This window comes from Penicillium macrosclerotiorum (genome assembly GCF_028827735.1).
Source record: "Penicillium macrosclerotiorum strain IBT 26536 chromosome Unknown utg000003l_segment0_segment0, whole genome shotgun sequence".
In the NCBI taxonomy this organism is placed as follows: domain Eukaryota; kingdom Fungi; phylum Ascomycota; class Eurotiomycetes; order Eurotiales; family Aspergillaceae; genus Penicillium; species Penicillium macrosclerotiorum.
This window is the reverse complement of record NW_026643083.1, coordinates 1,163,621-1,182,738: the sequence shown is the minus strand read 5'-3', so window position 1 is coordinate 1,182,738 and position 19,118 is coordinate 1,163,621. Positions and strand designations below refer to the sequence as shown.

Below are 19,118 nucleotides of genomic sequence, written 5' to 3'. Positions count from 1 at the left end.
AGTTAGACATGGACTGATTTAGCACGGTCCAATGTATATTAGTTGTCTCTAGTTTCAAGATTTTTTGTTCCCTTTTCAAATATGAAAGTCGATGCTGTCTGTAATTGCATTGCTCCGCATTTTCAGTAGGATAATCGCGAACCCTCGACTGCAGATGGCCAGATTGGTTGCGAAGCCTCAATCCGGCTAATACAAGGCAGAAAACACATAACCAGGAGAACGGAGTGTATTCAGGGTATACTAGTACAATAGATTCACAGAGCAAAATAAACACGAGGTCATTCATTCCCTCTCGTCCGGAGAAGAGACCATGCCAAGCCACGAACAACCATGCGCAGCCCAGCCAGAACAAAACCACCACCAACCTAACCGTCTAAAGCCGTCCGCCTCTCCCAAAAGAACTCCCGACGCGGCCGGTTCATAGCGTCGATAGGTATTATATGAACGTGAGTAAAGCATTCAATTCAATTTACACCGTTTACTGCTCCTCGATGTTGGCGGGGCGACTGAGGATCTCGAGCGAGCCTGCCGGATTGTCAGTTTTTTTTTTTTTGCCAGCAATTGGGCCAGGTGTGGATGCCAGGAGCACTTACGCTGGATAATGTTCAGGGAGGACTGCTTCTTGCCGTCGGCATCCTCGTAGACGCGCAAGCTGGCATCACCTTCCACGTAGACGAGGGTACTATAAATCAAAAAGAACCGATGTTAGCAATTATAACGAGGCACCAATTCACAGAGGCACATCAGTGATTTAAGTCGAGCCCCGGATTTATTACATACCCCTTGGGCAGGCTCATGATGAAATCCCGCTGAGGGCCCTCGGGCGTGAAGCTTGAAACGCGGAACCAGCTGGTCTGGCGGTTGTCCTTGGGCCCATACGAGCTACCAACAGCATACTTGATGACGTCTTGGCCGGATGAGGTGGCGTGGAGCTCGGGCTCATGGGCCAGACGGCCGGTGACGATCATGCGGGCAATGGAGCGCGAGGCGGACGAGCTGAAGCCGCGCGACGCCTGGGCGGCGTTGTTGGCCAGGCGCAGCGAGGGACGCAGAGAGGCAAAGGCGGACATTATGAAGTTGAATAGGATGGGATTGCAAGGTGTTGAAAGGTAAGGTTCGTCAGGTGGGCTGTCGGATGGAGACCGGGGAATTGGCGTTCAGGGGATTCGCGGTTGCGGTTGACGTCGACGCGGACCGCGCGCGTGGGGTGGTCATGTGATTGTGACCGGATCGGGACGTTATTGACGATATAGTCAACTCACTACCTTGCAAGATGTGAATCAATGGCGACGATACCTCCTAATGCCTACCTGAATAGCCTAGAAGACCGCACTTGTCAAGGTACACATGGGGTTCTTTTCTTTGCCTACAGCCGCCATTTCATTACGAGAAACTCCAGGTTGGCCACGAAGATTTCTTTCAAACCCCTGTGGGCTAGTTTGCGGGTGAGGAGTGTAGCTAGTGAAAGCAGCGATGGTGGGGTTTTTGTTGATAATAATACTACCTGTTCAACCACAGTATATCATTCAACTACTAGCTCCCTAACTAGAAAAGCAATGGCATAAATCGAAAAGCAATAGGGAACGAGTGAGGAAATATTTGCACAAGGCTAAGTAGGGTATCTCGGCTCTCGGTAAGACCAGAAAGAATATGAGACAGAAGAGGATAAGAGAAAGAAGAAAATAGAAGAAATGCATTGATCTTCGTACCGCAACGCCGTTGAGTATCAGCGCTCGTAAGTGGGAAAACTTTTCTGCCCTCAAAAATTGTGAACCAACCTCGCCAAAAGGGAAAAAAAAAGAAAAACCATGCTGGTTGTACATGACATGAACATCAGAACGCTTCAAAACAGACAGAGACCAGTGGGAAATTGTTCACTTGCCCTTCATGCTTGGGCAGAGATTCCATTCTCAGCGTGGTCATCGGGCGTCTCGGGAGGCGGTAGGGGAAATCCGTCTGTTCGGCCACCGGCGGCGGCTTTAGAGAAGCCCTCGCGCGCGAGCATGGTGTTCAAGACGGCGCAGTTGTAGGCAGCCTCGCCGGGCGGGACAACGAGGAAGATATATGTGTTATCGGTGAAGCGGCCGAGAAAAATGTTGAATTGGGGGGTTTTGGTGTGCATGACAACGAAGCCGGCTGAAGCAGGGGTGGTGAGGGTGTTGCGGGCGGCGCAATGTTTAAAGGCTTTCATAATATTGGACAGGCGTTCATGGCGGTCGTAGATCGGGTTCAGGTCACCCACATCCGAAGTGACGGATGTGACGGTGAGGAAAGTTGAGCGCTCGAAGAGAATGACCTCTTCTGCGTTGATCTTCTTCGCAAAAGCACTGAGGAACCGCTCGATGACCGTCAGGTTCGGGATTAGCTTGTGCACGATCCCCGCCCAGGCTTTGTATAGTGACTGGTCCCAGATGCTACTGCCGAAGGTATCAACGCGGAAATGCTCGGAGCGAGAGCGGATTAGTGCTGATCGTTCCTCGTAGATGCGCTGCCGGTGCTCTGCCTGAATCAAGTCCATCTTATGCACGAGGCAGAAGACATATGCATTAGGGCTGAATTCACGAAGTGCTTCAATAATTGCATTATACGTGTCTAGGTCGCGGTCGACTTCACGGGATTCGATGTCGAACACATATATCATGACGGCAACGTCAGAGAAGATGTTGCCGCGCTGAGAGGCGAGGTAGGTTTCCATAAAGGCATCTTGTCTGGAGAATGATGGCGGCAGTCCACCCGGTCAGTCATGCAATACTCCCGAAATCCTTGGAAGACAAGAGAAAGGAGTAAAAGCGGCGCTTACCCTCCACAATCCCACAGGTTGAGGGTCAGATTACCCATAAACTTGACATGACTGTGCTCCACATCAATTGTGGCGCCGAGACGGCGAACATCTTTGGCGACATAGTTGCTGAAGATGATAGAACGCATAGACGACTTCCCAGAGCCGCTTTTGCCCATAAGCAGGACCTTCCTCTTCTTTTTGCGGGCGTCCATGCTGTCGATCGGGGTAGCTGCTGAGCTCGGATGCCCCGCAGGAGCGGGGGCCAACTCGAGTTGTTCTGAGAGACGCGCCTCTAAATTGATAAGGATACCAAGAGGTTCAGGTCGTTATGTGGCCTGGCTTCACTAGTCAAATTGCATTGTTCGGTCTTATCAAAGGAATTGGGGGACGAGAGGAGGGAGAGAGGAGTTGTGTAGCTCCAGCCTTCAGATGCGGAGTGACGGATCAACCTCGCCCCGGTGAATACCCACGTGACCAGGGTTTGACTGAGATTGGCGTTAATCGGGATGAGGTCATTGGCTTGATCAAAGCGCGTTTGCTTTCAAGGTAATATAGTATTAATTCAACCACTTAAATTTTCTTTTTCTTCGTCTTCAGCGATCCCCATTCGACCAGGCCAGCGATTTGGACCAGTTGGTTTCATAGGTGAGGTAGCGGGATGACGACATAGTTCAGGCATACAGTGGGGATGAAATTGGGGTCATAACATTCCCCGTACATTCAGATACTTTTAACATCCAAATTTTCAGAAAAACAAGGTCATAATGATTTTGAAGTAGTAGTAAAGACAAGTTGAAAAATTGACCTCAGTCAGGTATCAGGAAATGGTATCCGAAAAGGAAACACAGACACGAGCCACAACGGCACGCTATGCATGCGAAAGGCCTCAATCGGAGCATGAAGAGGATGGAAGGAAAGAGGCCAAAAACCGAGATATCCAGCCAAAAAGAAAAAAAAATAACATATCAAAAAGAGGTCAATAGGAAGAAAATTGGGGCAAAAAAGAAAACAAAGAATTGAAGGGATCAAATAAAAGGTCGTCATCAATGTTCATAAGGACGGGCACCAATCTGTGGAGAGGGAAATCAAAATCATGGAATTGGTGCCCGCCAGATATTCAATCGTCCATTAAATCGTCCATACAGGGCATTAGAAGACCGTCCCGTCCGAACGGATCATGATGGGTGGCTCTTTGGTGTTGGGCCTTGACACTTCGGCGATTTCGCGACCACCCTAAAATCAGTTATTAGAACACGAACTACTGTAAGAACCACAAGAGACAAAAGTTACGAACCTTCCATGTTCCCGCTTCGAGCATCTGTGCCAAGGTCAATTGCTCTTCCGAGTCGGTCAGTCCCAGCTGGGAGTTCACCTCGTCAAGCAAGTCGTCCAAGAAGCCCACCGTGGCAGCGCGCCATTCCACAATGACGTCGTCATCTGTAGAGAACAAGGGGACCACCTCCATATTAGGCTGTCCCTTGATCTGCGCATTCTCCCTGAAAGCCTGGAGCCCGCGTTCCGTATCGTCCGGTTTTAGGCTCAGCAAGCCCATGTCGATCAACAGACCACCATTACGATATTCCGGAAGCCCCGTCAACAGGTCACTGCCCGCAAAGTGGATCTGCATTAACTTGGACATGGGCACCATGATTGAGTAGCAAAGCCACTGGGTCAGTTTATGGAAAGGAATGATGCTTTCCCAAGGCTGCGCAGGCGGGGATCGAGGCAAGTCAGAGCATTCCCAGGCGTCGCCGATAGAGATACCGTCGATCTGCGTCCGCGACGGAGGCCAAATGGATGAGAAACCATCCATAAGAACCGTCCAGAGGGTGGTAATTGGGACGATGGGGACGGATGAGGCGAGTGTTGACGGGTGGGAGAGAAGATAGTCTGTTCATGGCGAAGCTCCGGAGTCAGCCTCATATGCCAAACGGAGAGATCGATTGAGAAGAGCACAAAAGCTTACCTAGCATGTTACCCGGTCGAGCATCGACTCCGAAAAAGTCCTGATGGTTTAGCGCTTCCGACAAACGCACCAACAACCCCGCACGTCCCTCAATGCCGGCGAGTGGATTTTGTTCCGAATGTTGCATCCCTTTGGCCAGCTTCTCGATCGTGACTTTCTTCAGGCCGGCCCCATCGACCTGGCATGGCTCGGTGGGATCACTGCTGAACAATCCGGACTTGAACATTTCGAGACTGGCAACGGCCAGACCCTCGCTGCGCGAGTACACCTTGCCGGACTCCTTGGATTTATACGACCACTTGGTGCCCGCACCTGCATCGAGCAGGACAGATACCACGAAGAGGTCGATCAAGCGCCGCGTGCGCTCTTGTTGATCAATGGTGCTGGGCCAGGACTGCAGGAGCTGATTGATGCGCGGCCTGCCGCCCACATCGAAATGTTGCCAGCGGCCATGTGGGGGGATATTTTCATAATCTGGAGCATGATCTCGCTGTATATAAATTGCGTTAGTTTGTTTTCCAGCAAGCGAAAATGCAACATAAAAATGACGAAGGTTATTTATGATCCCGAGCGTGCTCCTCGGATCTTCTACATGTTGTCGGGAGTACAAAGGTGTAATTGGTGATTTGACAGTTGACGAAATTGATCGCTATGATTTACCTTAATGATTGAAACGACATACGAAGCCGTGGCCTGAAATTTCGACATATCGACGTCAAAATGGCGGAGTTGGTTACGCTTGGCCTGATTGAGGACGATGGTAGCGCGCTCGCGCACGGCGTGAATGCTTCGGAGATACGCGGCGGGGTCCAGTGCCGGGTCGGGGGGTCGAGCGATGGGCATCTCGGGGATGGACGCCGGCAAGCCACTGCCCTTGTAGCCGGGAGATCGGAGCGACGTGTTGGAAGTGCGGGCACTGTTGACAGAGACAAATGACTCCTGCTCGTCCCTGTCACTCTGGACGGAGATTTTCGAGTTGCGCTTGAAGATGCCCATGGCGGTTTCTCGGGGGCGCGCTCTTGCGCGAGGCTGCGCGGTATGAGTCGGTCGTGTCGGATTACTCTTTTCTTCTCGTCTCTGGTGCTGGAAGAATTCAAAGTGGAAATAGGACAGTCACAAGGAGGTGGCGATGCAGCAAAACTAGATCAACTAGCACCCGGCGAGTTCACAAGAGAGCCCGAGAGCTTGGAGGGAAGAGTTGGAGAGCTGGGGGGGGGGGTTCGAGGTCAGTGTTGAAGGCGAACGAGGCCACTTCGGCGCCTCTTGGTTTTATTCGGCCTCGCCCAGGTCAATCGCTCGAGCTGGTTTAGTAAATAGATAATTCCATGAATTGTTTTTTTTTCTCCTCCTTCCCAAAGCTTCGAAATCGCAATAATACTCCTAATAAAATAAATATTACAGTATTATTATTATTAACCACTAAGCGGGGCCGGTCGGTGGCCGGGCTCTTCACAATCTCCACGGTTTAGAGCGAATCTAGCTCGCTAGCCCCATCCAGGCTTCAGAAAGTGGGGAGGTCAAGACACAAGGGCCAGGACCGAGGAATAAATGAATTGGATATCGCCAGAATGTCGTCAGAAAAAGGCCAGGCTAGCTTGTTTGAAGAGTGAAGCAGCCAGAAAAGAAGGGCAAATGTAGCCGAAAAGGAGACTGTAAAGTTGAGCAGAAACTCGCGACCCCAATGATCCCCCTGGATGCAAAATAAGGAAAGAGAAGAAGAGGGGGAAGAACGAATAAGGACCCCAAACGATAGACAGTTCTACGATCACCCAGTAAGCAGGGAAAAGAGATCAGAGGGGGACTACTCCAGAGAAACGGCCAGGTTCCAAGTAGTACACACTTGCTACTGGACTGCTGTACGGCCCCAAACGAGGTGGCCGTGGCTTGGAACCCGGTTGATTATGGTGAATTGTATTGTTCTATTCAAGTACTCAAGTCGACCGGGCGAATCGTGGAGACCCGACCATGATGGCATATCTAAGAATCTGAATCTTCCCATGAGACGGGACTCGATGGCTGCTTCGGTTCCGGTGACTCTCACGACCAAGGATGCTCGGCGAAAGTCGAATAATGGAGTCGAATCGGGTCAAAATAATGATGAGACCGGTAGACCGCGCGAGGTCCGGAAGACAGGAAGCCCCTCCACTCGCGACCCGAAATCAGGTCGGTTCTACCGATCGGATTCTAGGGGGACCGCATCCACGCGAGCTAAGGCCCAACATGGTATCTGGGTATACGATCAGGATCATCGGAATTTGGGGGGGGGGGGGGGTCAGCAAAACCAACAACCACGGTTGGTGCTGTGGTTGGCCCTTTCAAGGGTACAAGAGCACAACAGAACTGCATGTATGGACGGAGAGTAATTGTACGAGGGGGAGAGAGAGGGGGGCTGCTTTGCTCTGTACATACGTGTATAGATCACTAGTGCGAGAGGCACTCAATCAGACCTGCTCCGGAAAAGGGGATAAGGCGATGAACCCCCCCCCCCCTCCCTCCCTCCCTTTTCCCCTCTTCTGTAGCCTGACACTACGATGTACGGGGTATATCGCATGAGAGTCAGTCGTCTTGCACTTTCATTCAAGATTCAAGCCTAGGGCCCATCCGCGACGTGGGAACTGGAACCAGAGAGGGCTCTCGACGCACGGACGGAACAGGGATGCGGGCCATCTGGTAGGTGTGGTTCCCTGGGCACCCTCAATACTCCGTACTCCGGACGGAGTACGGCGACACCTATAGGCGTCAAGGGATTATTGCATTGCCCACAGGATTTTTGGGGTGGCGGCCCCCGACCAGGGCCATTCTGGGTCCTGCTCGCCTGGCCCGCCCTAACCCTGAATCTAGATCATGCGATGTGCGATGCCCCTCGGTGAACCAGGGAAACCGACGGGTTTAGTGCGTTTAGCTGGCTCGGTTTCTGATTATGGTTCACCGTGAACAACGAACTAAATAGCGAGGGAAAATAACCATAGGTCCGAAATAGAATTCATCTGCACAGGAGCATTCAAGGTGGGTTGTCGTTCATCTCCAGGCTCGAGGTGGCGTCAGGACTACCGACCTATACATCGACACCTACCACGTACGACTCCGAAAGCGCGAGCACGAGGACAAGAGCATATCACACAATGGATTCACATAAGATGTTGTCGCCGTCGGATTGGATTAACTCCTCGCGACTCGTGGGGTTTCACATGCTTAACGAGAGCAAAATGTCCGAAGTCCGGAGAATCGAGAGGTACGGAATTAATTCAGTGGATTGGATGACCCAACCGGATCATGCACAATCCCCCCCCCCTTCCCTCCCCAGCATGGTCATGTCTTCGTCCTGCGTCTATGCCGCGCAGGGTAAGAACTCAGAATGATTTGCGGGTTCTAGAGGCCGTAGAATAACCGGGCAACTGGTCCGATCGGTGCCATGGCCCCGTACTGGCTCTGCCCCAGCGGACGTGGTCCCCAAGTCAGGACTAGCATCGGAGGGCCGAATGCAAGGGACGAGTGTCAATTCACGCTTCCCTTTGTCTCATCGAAGCGCGGGTGAACTGGGCGAACTGGGCGAACTCTAGTCCATCGTACCACTTCATCGCGACAGCCGATCTTGGCTCGGGATCGTCCATCCACGGAACGACGTCCATGGTCCGCCGGTGAGTACTGCGTACTGCATATAACACAAGGGATCATAATATTTATCCCCTGATACCGTTCCTACATGAGAAAATCCTCGCCACCTAGCTAACCATATTGAATAAATTAAATCGGTCTAGATCGCTCGCCGACTGCACACGAGGCTTGTTAGAATAGTGGACAGTGCGGGAATATTCGCCGAAGGATTCGAGCGGTTGCTCCCCCATTAGCGATCAACCGCTTCTTTCACGGCGCAAGCTCGAGAAGGAATAGCAAATCGTACACGGCGACCAGGGAGAGGAGCCAGAGAAACACGGCCCCTCGCAAGGACCAACAAGTGATCATCGCACCCGACCTCAAGAGGGTCTGGTAATCTCCGCCGTTGCGGGCACCCCTACTCCCCGGTCACCAACCACGCCAGCAACCGAGCCAAGGGACCCAGCTAACGCGGGAAGCACGGGCCTGGCCATACTGTTGGGTCGGCGGTTTCAAGTTACACGTTCGAAGGCCCCGTTAACGTCCAGGGATGCTTGACCTGTCATTTCCGGAAAGCAAGGGAAGAGTGGTGAAAGGAAGGTTCCAAGACAGGAGAGCCATGAACATGACACAACGGGCGAAAGTATAATATCGCCTATCACCTACATTATCTCTCCATACGTGATAAAGTTTCCTATCCTGGTTTCTCTTTCTCAAGGTCGGTTTCTGGGTCCTCGATTAGACGGGCAGCTGCAAGCTGTCGTAATAATGCAGAGGGTCCATGGCCATCGCTCTCTTGTTTCTCGGCCAGGGGCAACATGGTCAACAGTACCGCAGCGTGGTCCACCGACGCACCTGGGTTTCTCATTCGTTACCGCGCGGCTTTTCTACCCGAAGGCTCCGCTATTGTTGTCAGAAAAGCGGAGATCTGGATTTTTTTTTTCCTTTTTTTTTCCGCTGAAAGCCGTGTTCTCCATTCCCTCCGCCTTGCCGACGGTGCGCGCCGCGAAAAAAAAAAAGAGCAAATATTTCAATAGGTATGTAGAAGCAGGAAGAGCAGCAATGGTTAGTGCTATCGTGGTGGTCAATCGTCATAGCGGTGTCTTGCAGTTTATAGTTCCTGGTCCCGCCTCCACCTGAAGAGTTTGTTCATGAGATCATAGAGATTGTTTATACCGTGTAGTAACTTGTAACTTAGGAGGGAAAAAAACCAACATAGAGTCCCCTTAGCTCGCATATACCGTCACATCCTGACGTGTCGGCGTACACGCTGACCGTTCAATGTGGCTGTCCTTTTGCCAGCCACAGGCCCCATCAGCTAACGTCTCTTGCTCGATGTAATGCGACTACGCACCGAATCGGAACATGGAGTCCTCCATTCCGTAGTCCATTGTCGTCGAAGACCCGTCGAGTGTACACCTATGTCATAGCAACGGGAAATAAAAGTGGATACTATACATCACAGAGGGAGTTGGTCTGCATCCTCATTTGTAAAGACAAGGGCAAATGCTGTTGGCCCGATTTACCGCCCCAGGAGACTGAGGGTAGCTCTGCCCTCGCACGGTTCGTTTACCCAGATATCGTCGACGGGGAGAACCGCCGCGGCAGCTCCACCCTCATCCATGGAAAGCTATCCAGGCTATTTGTGTCTGGCCTCGTATTATCGATTAACTCCCGACCGATGTCAACCTTCAGCTTTCACGGGCCACTCACATTGGATTGCACTGCACTGCCTGCCGTCTCAGGCAGGCGGACACGGCTAATTAGTCTTATTTGGCCAACTCTAATGCGCCCGTCTCGGAACTTTCGCGAGTCTCACAGCGCCCTGACCTTCTCCCTCCGCACAAAAATGGTGTTTTTGACGACTGTGCCAATCCTCCAAATAGAAGAGCTATATATATATATCTATATAGATATTCACGGGTGAAAGCTTGCCGACCGATCGGGCTGCTCTGAACCATGGTCGTGGGTGCTCGGGATTCGCGCTATCTTCATATCCAGTAAATGCTTTGCCCCTGCCGCCTATGCTAACCCAGACAGAGCACCTCCAAGACAATTTGCTCTCAGATCCCCATGATCTGGGGTGTTTAGGGTTTGCGGTTACGTGTACTTCGCCAAAGCCTTCTTATTCCGCTCATTGTATTTTTTTTAAGTAAGATCAGGACTTGTTAAGTTGGCCGGAAAGGTCTTAACTTTCAGAGATACGTACTTCAGCTTGTTCATGGAGAAACTGCACAATTAAAGTTCATGGTCGACATAAGGAGGGAGAGTGGAGCTCATATACAGGTGGTTTTCCTGTTTTAAAAATCGAATTATGAATATATCGTCTTCCCTGCAGGCACAAATCCTGAAGCGCCGAGGACTACCACAGTGGGTATTTTTGGTAGGTCCGATCTGCTAGTGAAGCCACATCAACCTCGGGTCCTATGTACACATGATAAACTCTGTACAATATCTGCTGAGACTGTATTAGCTTTTAATGAAGACCCGCGGCTATCAGGTAGACTTGTGTTCTCCGAACTCACGGGGGTTGCCAAATAAACCTCAGGTCTTATGAGCTACTAAATTAAGTGATTTTTGTGAATGTCTCGCAGCGTCTATCCCAGCCTTTGTTATGGGAACCCTAAATCCCTTCATATATCACAAGGATGATTCCCATGATTTTTTTTTCATTCAGTGCCCCTGTTCCACATGCTCTGTAACCCTTGCCTCTTGTGTATCGAATGTAAGTCATTTAATGCTCACGCTAAAGTGCCGAGAGGCTGCAATTGCCTCCCCAGAAACGGGCACAGCTTCAGACTAATTATTTGAGAGACAAATGAGCCCACCTCACTTGCTCAGCACTCCGGGAAAATCAATGCTGCAGCTCAAACCATTGCTCATTGCATAGATGCCAAGCAGACTCCAGAGAGGTTTCCTACTTCAATTAATATTGCATATGTTCTTGCATAGCTCTTGGATATTGATACCGATACTGGTGGCAATAGAGGGAGTATGAAAGACCTAGTAGCAGCAAAAGGCATTCTGAAAGGGGTTCAATTTAAAGGTACGGTATACTACTTTGGCATACTGATAGGGTAATCCCCGGAGGCACGTGTCGAGTTTTAGCAATAAAGCATGGTAAAGGCCATCATGACAACTCTCGGTGATCGACCCTCCATGCTTGAGAGTATTTCTTCAGAGAAATCAGATTCTGAAGCCCTTCGCCACCTGACTTTTGAATGCATATAGCCTCTTTGTCGATAATAAGAACACCAGTTTTGCATATAATTACTAAATAAAGCCTTTCTCCATGCCAGATGTTTGAGGCATATGTGAACTTGACCATTACCCCGAGGTCCTTCTTAATGTCCCAAAGTTAGCAACCTGGCGAGGGGCCTTGAAACCCCTCTGGGCATTGAGATCAGGTAGGCGCGCGAAAGTCAACAACTTGGGGGTAAGTCAGAAAGATTACAATATTTCATGCAGCTTTGATTTCCACGATGAAAACTTCCAAGCTACCCTAGTAGCCAATCCATTCAGTCTATATTTCACGCCAGTGGTACTTACAAATTACACAAAGACCAGGACAAGCAAACGTCAGGATTGAATTATCTATCGGACCGGCCGGCCTCGACGGCAGCGCAAAAATATAAAGCCTGGTGGAAGGGGAGATCCAAGGAATTGGAAATGGCAGAAGGATGAAGAAGGGCGAAATAAAGTGTGTGAAAAAAAGGCTGTACAAATCAATCATGCAGGAATGAACTAACACCCTTTGCCTTATTGGACATCTGGCATGCGAACGGCGATATCGCCGGATTGTGTGATGTATCGGACCCAAGGAAGGGAGGGGTATTGGAGCTGTTGGAGGCCAGTCAATCATGGGTATGATTTGTCGTAGTAGGGAGCAGTGACATACCTTAGGCTCGGTGATCTTGAGGTACCGCACCTGAATGCCAGATGTGGTGAAGTAGGGGATCTCAAACTTGACGTTGATGGGCCGCTTCGCCTTGCCAGTTGCACCAGCACCGCCCATGCTGCCTCCAAAACCACCGGTCATACCACCGCCGTGCTCGTCGTCGCCCTTCACAGATGGAAGACCCAATTCCGCTCGCATGAGGAACTCTTTGCCTCCACCGAACTGTTTGATCTTCCAAATAATCGCCGACTTTTCGGGAGCATAGTGCACAGTGCCAATATTGGTCCGGAACCGGGGAGAATCAGCATCTTCGGGGACTGGGACCAGAATTTCGACATTGTTGGCGGTGCTACGGCGCTTGAATTGGGCCTTGGCCTGCATTTCCGAGGTATGAGTAAGAGAAAGTGGAAAATAGAGAGTTGTGGAAGGGGGGGGGGGGCAATCTTACCTTGAGCATGTATTCAATTCGTGATCCCGAGTGCGACTCCACCAGGCACTCAACCCAAATCAGAGGCTTCACCTGGGTGTTCAAACGATAGCTCATAAGCTCGAATTCACCATCCGGAGGAATAAAGCTGATAGTTCGGTCATTTTCGAATCGGGATAGTCGCACACACTGGTGGAACTTGACGTCTTCCATCTCGACAGCCTTGCCCCGCGTCGCGCGGCCCGTGGTCTCAAACATGGCTTTGTCGTTTAGGCCCAATCGTAATTCGGGCATGCCACTTAGATAACATTTCATTTTGATGGCACCCAGGATCTCAGATCGCAAGACGTTCCCGTTTGCCGACACCAGTAGGTTGAGAGACTCGACCACATCCAGAAAAACCTCATTTTTGCGGTAACGAATACCTTCGCTTCGCCAAGAGACGGCGTTTGTAACGGCGATGGGCGGCCGTGCTTGGACTTCGAGCTTGTGGGATTCTTGAGTAATGTATCTGTGTTGGAAGGGAAGACCCACAGATTAGTGAACTGCGATCGTAAAACCGACACGTGCCCTGGGCTTTCAAGCATCGAAAGGACGGCTTACTCTTGTAGGATTTTGCTTTCAGTTGTTTGTGGGTATCCAAAGTCCATCATCTCGTCTAGCAACTCGTAGATGATGACGAAGTTGTCTCGGATACTCTCCTCCTCCAGGACCTTGAAGTATTCGGTGAAGACCTCCACAAGTTTGTGGAGGAAGAGGAGAATCTCGGTGGCATTTGTGTTTCGCTTGGTCAGGGCGAGAATGTAGAGGTTGCTGTGGCGGATATAAAGGTACTGAAGATCGAGACCCCGTTTCGCGTCAGTTGGGCTCCGGCCGCGCACACACAATAAAAGGAGGGGAATAGGGACAGATGCAGGACGTCCGGGCGTGGGCCGGATGGAACAGGAGCAGAACGTACGTTAATTCCCTCGTGGGAGAAACAAGGAGGCACAGCTGATGATTCTTCTTCTGCTTCGCTCAGTAGGATAGGGAACTTCTCGACGGCGGACATAGGGATGTCTCCGCGATAATTACGGGCCAGAAGGGTCTGTACGGCGTGTCAGCGGTGTCCCCCGCATACAATGGGTGGTGGCCGCATGGGGAGGTTGCGTCGTCTGGCCAATTCGCGCTATCGGTTACACCCACCTTGCCCTTCAGGTCGAGGAAGAAGAGAGCAGACGCCATGGCGTGTCAATGGGAGATGGCGGTTGTTGGAGTAGAGGAGCGGTCGAGAGTGGATTATCTGGTCTCAGGGTCGGAGGCGGGAGGTCGATTTGACAACAAGCCGCATGCTGCAATCTACTGCAACATGATCAATGCGAAACGGTCGAGAATATTGAAGATTAGAAAAAAGAGCTGAAGCGATGATTGACGAAGCAAGAGAGGGACTCGTCGCAGGAAGTAGCAAGCAGCCAGGCCCGACGGTCGAAGCAAGTCGAGAAACAAGTCGCCCGCAGTTGAGTGGAGCATTTCCCAAAGCGGACTAGCGTGGCTGGCGGCCAAATAAAAATCTCTTCGCGAGCTTCTTCCCTTCGGATTTTCTTTCTTTCTTCAACGCTCTCAATAGACAGTGCAAGACAGTATAAAGTCCTTGTGGCTTTCTGCGGCTACCAACATTCTGTTGGACCAGTTGTCAGTTCTCCATTGCTAAACTTGCGATACAGAGTTGCGAAGACTAGGCATCGTAAAGAGGGTTCCATAAGAGCTGGCCGTGTATTTTGCTCTGTTACGCGGGCGGTGTCAGAGGAACCGTACATTCCCTTCTGAAGTCTTTGACTGATTCAATTTGAGTCGAGAAGGAATTCAGTGGACTTGGATTGTCCGAGTATGTCCGAGTTCTAATGCCTATATGAAAGGCCTGAGTTGACTGGAGAAGTTCTCAGAGGTGTGGTATTTTGCAAAGATAGCCAGAAAAAACAAGCAATCAACATCAATATGAAAAAGAGACAGCCCTCACAGGGAGCAGTAATAATAATACATGTACAATCGGCGGCGATCGAACAAGGTTATGCCCAGTCCAGTTCAGCCGCTCGTCAATCCCCCCGTCTTGACGGGAAATATATCAAACGCCATGAAAATGCTGCGGAGGGTCCAGTCGTCAGCCCGGCAGGTTTTTCCTTGTTCATGAAACCGTCTTGAGTCCCAGCGGCTCGAGTATCCGCTCCTGAGCCACCTTATTGGCAACATCTCCGCCCTTTTGTAAAGAGATTGCTCCGATAACCGCATACATGGTGTGTGACAAAACGAGTTCAAGACCGGATGTCTTGAGATCATCGGGCTATAAATCAGAAGCAGAAGGTCAGCAAATTAGACACGACGAGATATACATATTAACCCGGGGCTACATCATCGAACCTTGCGCGGAGTCCATCGAATGATCTTGGGCATATCGTATTTCTGAGCCAGTTCCGCAAGCTTCGATCGATCGGTCAAGAAGCTCTTAGTGCTCCGGGAGAGATTTTGTAGGCCATCGAGAGCCGGGTGGGTGAACGGCGTGCGACCATGTTCATCTTGCTTAGCCGGAGCGCTCGCAGCCCCAGAGCTCTGCACCAGGGCTAGAGAGGCCTGCAATTGAACGATGCGTTTTCCTATATACCATATAAGTGGCCGGAATACCAACCAGATAGGCTTATATGCATACCTAGGAAGGCCAGGCGGTCATTGAATCCACGGCGTCCTTGATCAAAACTCTTGTGGGTGACTGCCAACCACTTCAGCTCGTCCGAGAGAACCTTGTCACCGTCATTGCCAAGCATACGGATGTAGAATTGGTCGAGGAGAGCTGGGTCTGAATTAACGTGGAAAGCAGGACGCTGCGCATGAAGCCGGAGGCTAAAGGGCGCCTTTGCGCGCGGCGGCGTGTAGGACCATCGGGGTTGGTCTGCTTCGGCGGTTGGGGTGTCCGGAGCCGAGGCGAAAGGGCGGCGTGGGATCAAAGTCGCCAAAGGGGCCACTTTCGGTGCAGCACAGGCGGTCCTGACCGCTCGAGTAGAAAGATTAGAAGCCATGAGGGGGATCGGAAATTTGATCTGCGGAAACGGGTGCCAGTCCGGAGGTGAGGAAAGAATTCGGCTTCGGCGGTGTGATACTGCCGCATTGGTTTCCCCGATCTGTTGACAGGACTATGTTTTTGGGAGCACTGGACTATTCTCGATCTGAGAAAACAACCCTGCACTTGACACAGATCGACTTTTCGAGGTCGTGAGTCCAAGCGGAAATACTCTGCACCTTTGATTGCCCGTGGGTCGACATGCAAACCGACGGGGGTGCATCCGTCAGCGGTCTTCACCGCTGCTGTGTTTAATGGCTGCTGTTTTAAATGGCTGCTGCTCTTTTTGTGCTGTCGGTTGCCCTGGACAGTGTCAACTCTGGAATAATCAATTGACTTATCTAGTATTTGGATGGGGAGAGCACAATATTTCTTTCTCACCATTGGCTGTGGATATTTGATGAAGATCCGGAACTTTCTCATGCTTCAGGTGCATGTATAATCGTTTTGTATAATGACTCACATTCGCTCGGCATGGCTTGCTGAGGTACCTCTAGCGGTCAAGTATTCACGAGAATAAATGATTGATCAGAAATTTCTGATTCCACATACCGCTGTTCGAATGTGCCCATGATGAATGCAGTCGATTGCTCGTTGCATCTGGGGGCCCCTGGAGTCTCTTCTCTACACAATCTGCAGTGGTCCTGTACGATTGATTTGATATTTCAACAGTTGACGAGTATAGAATCCAACGCTGCATGCTCCCTTCGCTTGGGACTGACTCACAATATCTCTTACCAGGGCTAGCATCCGGGAAAAACCAGACTGTGCCTTGTCATATGTCTAACAACATCCTCTCTGGACAACATGACTATACAACAAGCCTGTCCAGGCAACTCTATGTTTCTTCAACCCCTCATCGCAAAGGTCCGAGACCACTGTCAGGTAACCTTGTCCGGCACTTTGACTGGATAGCACAGGCAATACAAAGCTACCCTGGAGTGGCGCAAGCGGTGTCTAAGGTCCAAGCGCGGCCCAACCACCAGGCGCTCAGGTCTCTAACCGCTGCCAAGAGATGACACAAGATCTGAAAGTAGTAGGGTTCTAGATGGCCCTCTGAGGCGAAAGTTCAGGAGAATATTCGGCGGCCTTCGATGAGTGGGAGGGCTTCCCATAAAACCCTGCACGAAAGCGGGATGACATTCCCCCAAGGCTTCGGCCGAGCTGCGACGGCCAGTTGAACAAGATCGACTAATGCGGAGCACGGCCGATTATGAGACTGCTTGATGTCGCTGGCACGGATATTGGCAGCCGTGGAGCCGGTCGAGGCATAATGGTTGGCTCGAAGCGCCCCCTTGTCTCCCGCTGCAGAAAAACGGCCCTGTTGTGTTCTGTAGTACCCGGAAAGCTCCCTTTTTTTTCTCTCTCTCTGGTTAAGGTAACATATTTGGTTTGTTGCACGGCGGAAAGCACAGAATGTATATCCACGTGTGCCGAGCTCTGGCGTTGTTTGTGTCTTCAACTATACTTTCCTCCCCTCGCGCCGGGCATATCCCCTGTCTGTCCCGATTGGTTCTTGTAGGAACAGTTATCCTAACAGATTTTATAATTCTATCTTGAAGGGGGATCATTGTGTAACATTATGATGAGAAAACTCGATAATACATGATTAAATGGGAGAAGCCATCGCTATCTATCTATTAACTTTTCATCCAGTATGAGCTGAGCAGAAATAAACGCCTGCAAGCTACACCATCGATGACATATATATATATATATATATATCGATGCGCTAAAGTTCATTTTCAAATGGCTCAAATCGTCTATTAATCATCTAGTAATAGCGAATTTGTCCAACATTATCTGTTCCACTCTCGAATGGCGAGGTCTTGCGGTTAGTAGCCGCCGCGGAAGGTATCCCACAAGCGTCCTGGCGGCCACAAGACCTACTGAGCCTCCCACTGCGACGAAGATGATCGCTGCAGGAAGCCGGAAGCTGACATTTCAGACCGCTGGTGTCACTTTACTGGAATCTGCAGCCTCTCGGGAAAAAATGGTCTGGGAAAAGGATCATCAGCCCCAGGGTCGAGCGCAAAAAGAAAAGAAGCTAGGTTGTGTATTCTCCGTCACTCGATTGGCCAATAAAGCCGAGCTTTACAGGAAAGATCTTGATGGTCTTCTCTTCTTTTTAGTCCCTTAGAACAGCATTTGCAGGTATGGAGCACAACTGCGGCGATGGTGCCCAGGAGGTGCTCGAAGTGGCGGGTGTGACGGCTCCGTCCAACGATTTATACATCAAGTCCTTTCCATCGGGCCCTTGCAGGACCATTTGCCGAGAACAAATTCTCAGACTCAGCGTTTGGAAAGCCACATCCACTCATGACCTGTTGACAGTGCAAGGTTTAGTGTCATGTCAAGTTTTCCAAACAGCCTCCGTGCTGCTCGTGATTGGGATGTCCGACAGGATGGCGGTGTACGACTTGGTGTGAGCGAGTCTCCAAAGACTCCGATTGCTCTGCAGCAAGTTTCCAAGAACTATTAAATGGAAGGTCTCGACTGGCTTGGATGAACTGTCTCCCTCTTTCTTTTCCATCCCACTTTTGAGCTTACTCTCCCATTTGCTGGCACTGTTTGTTCGTATCCTGCTGTCTCTCACTCAAACAGACTATTCTCAAACAGTACAAGACTTCGATCCAATTTCTTCATCTAATTAAATCTTTCGCTTGATATCTTTATTTCTATTCGCTCGTTCCAAAATACAAAAGGATGGCCCGCTTTACTATTTATATTACTCCTTCTGGCCACGGAGCCACCTGCTCATCGTCAATTCACGTCGCTTGTATCTGCCCTGGGGGAATGCCTGCCAGTGATCATTCGGTGCAGGATCCTCCTTCTCCACGGCCATTGCCCCTGAATCCACCTCCAAGCCCGGCTTAAATGCATTGGATGGTCGTGGTCGAATTTTCTTTTCTGGCGTTGAGAAAAAGCAAGCGAAGTAAGTCTCACGAACCTGTAGCGTCCTCGCTGACTTATCACGAAGAGTATCCGTTCTAACATGATACAGAAACCATTCCAAAACACCCAATTGCTGGTGAGCCAGCAATCTATTGAGGCATGGTTAGAAAAGCTCACATTTTGATATCCCCTGTCGCTGTGGTCCTCATTCGCATCTATCATTTCGATTGTGGTAACCAAGGACCCAAGGGGAGAGAGTATTTTGGATGTTCAACATTGGAGCTGGACTGGACAGGACTGGGCCGGGCTTTTGGAGTTATAAGGGTTCTCAAATCTATTTGTTTTTTTTTCGGACTGGAATTACCTAGATTGAAAGTTGAATGGCGACAGACTACTACTCGCGCTCCAAGAATTTTCTTTCAGAGATGTGCATTTGATTTTAACAGTTATCAGGAGTCTTTTTTTAAT

The 19,118-nt window shown here is 50.5% G+C and overlaps 7 protein-coding genes across 7 annotated transcripts; 1 reads left to right on the top strand and 6 right to left on the bottom strand.

Annotated features, from left to right (window-relative positions):
• Window positions 1-478: 478 nt before the first annotated feature.
• N7462_003324 (single-stranded DNA-binding protein) lies at window positions 479-1,070 on the bottom strand (the record flags this gene model as incomplete). Its single annotated transcript, XM_057075050.1, has 3 exons — window positions 479-525; window positions 594-682; window positions 781-1,070. 3 exons carry the CDS (start codon window positions 1,068-1,070, stop codon window positions 479-481), a joined length of 426 nt encoding a protein of 141 aa, XP_056934555.1.
• Window positions 1,071-1,885: 815 nt separating this feature from the next.
• On the bottom strand, window positions 1,886-2,994 carry N7462_003323 (Rag GTPase GTR1; the record flags this gene model as incomplete). Its single annotated transcript, XM_057075049.1, has 2 exons — window positions 1,886-2,708; window positions 2,801-2,994. The coding sequence occupies 2 exons, from the start codon at window positions 2,992-2,994 to the stop codon at window positions 1,886-1,888; spliced, it is 1,017 nt and encodes a 338-aa protein (XP_056934554.1).
• Window positions 2,995-3,931: 937 nt separating this feature from the next.
• Window positions 3,932-5,744, bottom strand: N7462_003322 (URC4/urg3 family protein; the record flags this gene model as incomplete). Its single annotated transcript, XM_057075048.1, has 4 exons — window positions 3,932-4,015; window positions 4,077-4,672; window positions 4,749-5,238; window positions 5,409-5,744. The coding sequence occupies 4 exons, from the start codon at window positions 5,742-5,744 to the stop codon at window positions 3,932-3,934; spliced, it is 1,506 nt and encodes a 501-aa protein (XP_056934553.1).
• Window positions 5,745-12,101: 6,357 nt separating this feature from the next.
• Window positions 12,102-13,891, bottom strand: N7462_003321 (AP-1 complex subunit mu; the record flags this gene model as incomplete). The annotated part of the gene is made up of 6 exons (XM_057075047.1): window positions 12,102-12,182; window positions 12,241-12,615; window positions 12,689-13,178; window positions 13,271-13,500; window positions 13,626-13,754; window positions 13,853-13,891. 6 exons carry the CDS (start codon window positions 13,889-13,891, stop codon window positions 12,102-12,104), a joined length of 1,344 nt encoding a protein of 447 aa, XP_056934552.1.
• A 937-nt stretch (window positions 13,892-14,828) lies between these two features.
• On the bottom strand, window positions 14,829-15,714 carry N7462_003320 (mitochondrial 54S ribosomal protein mL57; the record flags this gene model as incomplete). Its single annotated transcript, XM_057075046.1, has 3 exons — window positions 14,829-14,984; window positions 15,062-15,294; window positions 15,348-15,714. The coding sequence occupies 3 exons, from the start codon at window positions 15,712-15,714 to the stop codon at window positions 14,829-14,831; spliced, it is 756 nt and encodes a 251-aa protein (XP_056934551.1).
• Window positions 15,715-17,667: 1,953 nt separating this feature from the next.
• N7462_003319 (uncharacterized protein) lies at window positions 17,668-18,237 on the top strand (the record flags this gene model as incomplete). Its single annotated transcript, XM_057075045.1, has 3 exons — window positions 17,668-17,869; window positions 17,901-17,994; window positions 18,126-18,237. The coding sequence occupies 3 exons, from the start codon at window positions 17,668-17,670 to the stop codon at window positions 18,235-18,237; spliced, it is 408 nt and encodes a 135-aa protein (XP_056934550.1).
• A 246-nt stretch (window positions 18,238-18,483) lies between these two features.
• N7462_003318 (uncharacterized protein) lies at window positions 18,484-18,872 on the bottom strand (the record flags this gene model as incomplete). The annotated part of the gene is made up of 2 exons (XM_057075044.1): window positions 18,484-18,783; window positions 18,828-18,872. 2 exons carry the CDS (start codon window positions 18,870-18,872, stop codon window positions 18,484-18,486), a joined length of 345 nt encoding a protein of 114 aa, XP_056934549.1.
• Between the last annotated feature and the right edge of the window lie 246 nt (window positions 18,873-19,118).